This window comes from Lolium rigidum, chromosome 4, assembly GCF_022539505.1.
Source record: "Lolium rigidum isolate FL_2022 chromosome 4, APGP_CSIRO_Lrig_0.1, whole genome shotgun sequence".
Lineage (NCBI taxonomy): Eukaryota > Viridiplantae > Streptophyta > Magnoliopsida > Poales > Poaceae > Lolium > Lolium rigidum.
Genome location: NC_061511.1, coordinates 277,746,644 through 277,752,472, shown reverse-complemented (window position 1 = coordinate 277,752,472; position 5,829 = coordinate 277,746,644). Strand labels below are relative to the sequence as shown.

General features: G+C 45.9%; 1 protein-coding gene across 1 annotated transcript; it reads right to left on the bottom strand.

Moving 5' to 3' along the window:
* Positions 1–3,060, bottom strand: LOC124705341 (cytochrome P450 734A1-like). Its single transcript, XM_047237076.1, has 4 exons — positions 2,315–3,060; positions 1,382–1,626; positions 837–1,194; positions 1–735 (listed from the first exon to the last, which is right to left on the bottom strand). The coding sequence occupies exons 1-4, from the start codon at positions 2,822–2,824 to the stop codon at positions 319–321; spliced, it is 1,530 nt and encodes a 509-aa protein (XP_047093032.1). The 5' UTR covers positions 2,825–3,060; the 3' UTR covers positions 1–318.
* Positions 3,061–5,829: the final 2,769 nt, after the last annotated feature.

Here is a 5,829-nt window from a genome sequence, read left to right as displayed (position 1 = left end):
AGACCAAATTCAGACAAGTTCAGAGCCTCTTTCCAAATTATTCACAATACGCATATATATTACTGTCACTAAGCTTCCTTTTTTTTTCTCTACACAGTTTCAACACATCCTCCTTCCAAATTTCCCACAGTACAGATACATTATTGGCGCAAAACATATACCTCCTTTTCGATACACAGTTTCAAGATAAAATTCAGACAGGTTGAGAGCCTCCTCTTCCAAGTTGCTCACAATATCTACGCGGATACAGGAGACATGGAGATACATACACCTTGTCGTCAAACCTCACAGTTCCATATACAGCGCCACACACAAGGTTCAGATCTTGCGGACAAGAACTTGAGCACCGTACTGGGGTTGAAGGGTCATCACACTCATCGGGGCATGAACATAGGATGGCGAGACATCGAATGCAAACCCCTGGAGGACCATTGCCAGCGCCAACTTTGCCTCAACCATCGCGAGATTCTGGCCAACGCAGATGGCAGGCCCAATCCCAAAGGGAAAGTATGCACCAAGGTGATAGCTCTTGCCATCTGCAAACCTCGATGGATCGAACTCCTCTGCGTTAGCGCCCCATATGTCAACATCATGGTGAATGTCAATAATAGGCAGATTGATTTGTGTGCCGGCAGGGATGTCGAGTTTGCCCAGCTTGACATCTCTAGTGGTTGTCCTGTTGACAAATGAAGCTGGAGGATATAGCCTGAGGGTCTCCTTCAACACCATATTTACCTGATACCATGCCCACATTACCAGTGTGTTATTCACTATGTTTCAGTTTAGCATCAAGAATATTAAGAAGTTGCAGTAATCATAATAACAAATAGGCTCACAATTTTGAGACCGCTCAGGTTTTCTGCGGTTGGGTGCTCGTACTTGCCACATACTTGATGGACTTCATCTCGGGCCTTGTCTTGCCATTCTTTATGCAATGCCAGCAAAAGCGTTGCCCATGTCAGCAAATTTGCGGTTGTTTCTTTACCGGCAAAGTAAAACGTCTTGCACTCATCAATGATCTCTTCGACCCCCATTTTAAACCCATTGTCAGTTTTGCTGGCTGATAGCATCAAGCCAAGCAAGTTTTTAGAATCTTCACACTTTAATCCATTGATCTCAATCAATTTGCGCAGAGAATTCCGGATTTCCTGGTTTAGGTAATGCCTTCTTCGGTTCTTCTTTGTCGGTATAAACCTAGGAGAGAAAGAGGTCATATTATTTTTCCTCAGCAACAAAGTTTGATTGAAGAGCATGAGTAGCAACAGAGAAAGGCAAACTTTTTTTCTCTAATGAAACATTGAAGGAGCATGTAGGAGGAACTACATGTTTATTAACAGAGAAGAAATGATGACCCAAATTGGAGTTTATGAGTCAATCTCACCTAAAGCCAGGAAAGTAAAAGGTTCTCATTGCAAGGATAACAAGTTCTATCTGCTCTTCTTGCAATTGAAAAACTCGTTTTCCTTCCTCATAGCTACTTCCAAATGCCACGCACGAAAGTACATCCCCACCCAAAGTGTGGAATTCTTTATGTACATCGATCTCAAACTCAGTGCGGGTTTTTCCTTGGACTTCCCATTTATCCAGCATGGATGAGATGATAGATGACATTTCTGGTATCCAGCCCTACAAAAAAAAATCCAGAATGGGTAGTGGTAAATGATATTTCGTTAAGTGCATTATCTAGAGCAACACTGTTGTCCTAGTAGAAAGAAGAAACATGGACACCACAGGTCACAAACTACTCTCATAGCATTTTGTCAGCTACACATTGTGAATGAATTTACTAGTCATACAAAAGGTTAATAACAAATGTTACCAATCTATATAGAACCAGTTGATATTTGTTAGAACTCAGATAAATCCCATTCCAACTACTCATACACGCATTGATAGGAGTTTAAATCAAAGTTAGCAGAAAAAAATATATTCAGAAAGGAATTGGTTGAAATAAGTGCATACGGTCCTCTTCAGTATAACAAAACTAAATACTAAACTCCAACCAATTGCAATAACAATTCTGTAAACAGAGCAAAAGGTGCCCTGATTTCACTGATGAGTCAGGATATATCTTATGTATAGATCGCTGTTAGCAAGAAGTACTTCATAGTTAAATTGCTGAAATCGTTAGGTAGGTTGCTAATTGGTTCATAGTACTTCATAGTTAATTAATTGGTTCAGCAGGACGTTCAGTCAAAAGGTTTAGTAGAATGAAGAAACATGAACAAGGTCCGAGGGTTAAGTATTATGATTTATTTACAAGTAAAATCGCCAATTTTATGTTTCATTTGGAACTCAAGAAACGCTTCCTCACCTTGACCCTCTCCATGTTGAAGGCGGGCGCGATGACACGGCGGTGGTGCGCCCACGTCTCCCCGCTGAGCCCCACGAGCCCCTCGCCGATGAGTTGCCGAGCTTGCGGGTTGGTGCCGCCGGTAGTAGCCTTGTTGAAGGCCCCCGTGGAGTCGGTCAGCACGGCCTTGGCGACCTCCGGGCCGGAGATCACCAGCCGCGGCCGGGGCCCTAGCCAGAACACGAACGGCCAGCCGTACTGCGCCGGCCACACGCGGTAGTGCGGCGCGACGCGGTCGATGACGGCGTGGTGGAAAGAGGGGAGCGGCGTGGACTTGGCGGCGGCGAGGAGGGCGACCCAGTCGGACCCGTTTCCGACGACCAGCCGGCGCGGCGGCCCCCGGATGCCCTGCCGGCGGAAGCGGCGCTCCAGGCGGTACGGGACCCAGAGGAGGGAGTGGGCCACGCGCAGCACGTACGCGAGCGCGGCGAGCAGGCCGGCCAGGAGGAGGACGGCGGCGAGGGTGCCCATTGCTTGGCGCTTCTTGGAATGGATGCACTGGGGTTGGGCTCCGGGTCTCCGGTGGACTGATCCATAAGAAGAACCAACCAAAGAGTTGACTTTTGATGTCGGAGCAGGTAGTCGGCCATGATTTCTTCTCGTTTGATTCCCTGCGCTTCTTTTCTGAATATTTGGGGCGGCTGACGGCCGAACCCCTTCCTCAGTCTCCTCGCTCCCCGCCGGTAGCCAGACGAGGTTCCGGTAGAGCATCTGTAACAGCATCTTCAATTGTATGACTATATCTATATCAATCGATAGTTTAGCAATTTGATAAAAGGAAAAAAAAACAGTTTTTTAGATTAAGGCTCAACAAGCCGCCTTTTACGACCGAATTTACAAATAGTTTACAAATGCTGCAACAGCTTAGCATCTTGATCCTTGAAGCTCTTATCCTGCCCTGCTGCACTACTGCAGAAGAAGCAATTGCCATGCCATCCGTGAAAAAAGCACTCTGCTTTTTCGCCCCGGATCGAATAACGCCGTACGAGGTGGAACAACTCACCCTGGGCACGGATGGACAATGACGAATATGGTGCCAAGGGGAAGAACTCGAGCACGGCCGCCTCCCCACGCATCTACATAGATACATCGTCGTCGTCCGCAGAACCACAACGTTCAAAACCCAAACTGTCAAATAAAGACATCAACGAAGATGTGGGGAAAGAAAAGTGTTGAGCCACCCCACATCTTGACCATGGCTTGGGGTCTTGAATACCAAGAATTAGTTGTTGCCGGAGAGTGGATCACTTACTCTCTCACCCAAGCTCGAGGGCGTCGACCCGACGGTGAGAAAAGCACCTCCAGGAGAGCATAGCACATGTCTTGCCACAACACAACACCGAGACAGATAAACCCCTACCACAGATACCTACCAACCACTGGCAAAGCTCGTCCACCGACCCCGTATCTCCAGCCATGAAGGGGGACAACTCCAGAGCGATGTTATGATTTATTTTTGAAACTAACAAAATAATATTAGCTTTTAACATTTTCATGCTTTATTATTAATCAAAAGAAATAGTAAATGATAAATTGCAAATTAGGATTTATGAAAGACCACTAATATTTTGGCTGACAAAAATATGATAGAGAAAACTAATCTTAATATTTTTATTTACTTACTGGTTTGTTATGATTTATTTTTGAAACTAAACTAATTATTGAATTCAAATTGTATCTAAAACAAACGAAAAGGCATAATTAATAAGGTTAAAATAATTAAATTTTCATTTTAACACACATTTTTATTTTATATTTTTATTGAATAGAGTTTATTTTGTGAGCATTTTGATATATTATTCATATTTTTCTGAGCAAAGTTGAGTTTTATTTATTTCTGCAAAGTTTTGATTTTCTCGTTTTTGAAATAAAACTAAAATCTAAACGTACCCGTCTGGAGCTAGCCTTAGCCACAGACGGGTGGGACCCGTGTCCACCTCAGCAGCCACGCGACGAAGACTGGTCAAGGGCCAAGGGGGTCCTACACCCACGTTGACCTCGTCGGCCAATGACCGCCGACGGCCAGCGCACGACGGCGCCGCCGTTTTACGGCCTCCCGGGACGGACTACTAATGGTTTTCGAATCTCCTCGACACGCTGAGGCTGGTGGTGGTGATGGCTTTGCGAGGGGATCACCGGAGCTAGCTCCGGCGAGCACTACCGCGGCGACGAACTTCGTCGAAACGGCTATCTCGATGCAAATAAGAAGTCTAAGAACGCGTCTACTCACCCTGGTGCTCCCGCCTAGTCGCCGGTGTCGATTGGAGACGGAATCGACCTCAACTTTGTTGATTCCGGCGATGTACCACGGAAGAAAATCTTGAAATTGGACGCACTCAGACCTCCCCTTGATGCTCTACTCGATCAGTAGAACATAGAACAGCGACGTCAAGGTGCATCTCCTCGACCACTTCTTGAGCTTCGGGGTGCTCTCCATCGTCAACTTCGTGCTCGACTCCGGCGGCCATGAGTGAAAGATGGTGAGGAATTGTTATCACCAGAATTTGACCGGATCAGAGGTGGGCCGCGATTAAGATGGGCTTGAAGAATATACATGGAAGATATCCATGAATCGGCCTTGTATACAAAGCTTGGGCTAGCTTGCCCGTGTATCTGTAAATATAGTAGGATACGTGTCGGTTAGATAGAATTTGGCTCGTGCACGGTTGGGATTATTCCCACGTTAGAAAGTCTACGGACTATAAATATGTATCTAGGGTTTCTGAAATAAACAACAATCACGTTCACCACAAACCAATCTAGGCGCATCGCCAACTCCCTTGTCTCGAGGGTTTCTTCCGGTAAGCATCATGCTGCCTAGATCGCATCTTGCGATCTAGGCGGTACACGTTTATTCGCTGTTCATGCGTTGCTCGTGCTGAAGCCTTGTTGATGGCGAGCAACGTAGTTATCATAGACGTGTTAGGGTTAGCATTGTTTCATCGTATCATATGCTTTCGTCTGTGCAACCCTTAGACGTCTAGCCGCCCTTACACCTATCTTAGGTGTAAGGGCGGCACCTCGCTTGATTATTATTTAGTAGATCCGATCCGTTATGATTGCTCCTTATTCTTCAAGGATTAGTTTAATATCTGCATAGTTAGGTCTTACAAACGGGTTGAAGGATCCAGTGGCACGTAGGGTGTAGTTTGCTAGCCCTAGACAAGATGTTCCGGGGATCAACTTCATGTTGGTTTTTAGGCCTTGTCTAGGGTCGGTTTATGATCACCGTGTGTGGCCGCCGAGCTCAATCACGCGTAGGATGTTCCGATTATGTGGTGAAAACCCTAAATTGTCGTAGGTCGTTTTAGCTTTATATTGATCAAGCAGGACCACCATGTGATCGTACACCTCGTACGAATCATGGGTGAATCGGCTCCTTGAGCCGATTCACAGGACAACCAGAGAGCCGATCGAGGCTCGTATTTAATGTTTACGTGTATGCCATGCAGGAAACTAAGCGAGGCAAATCCATC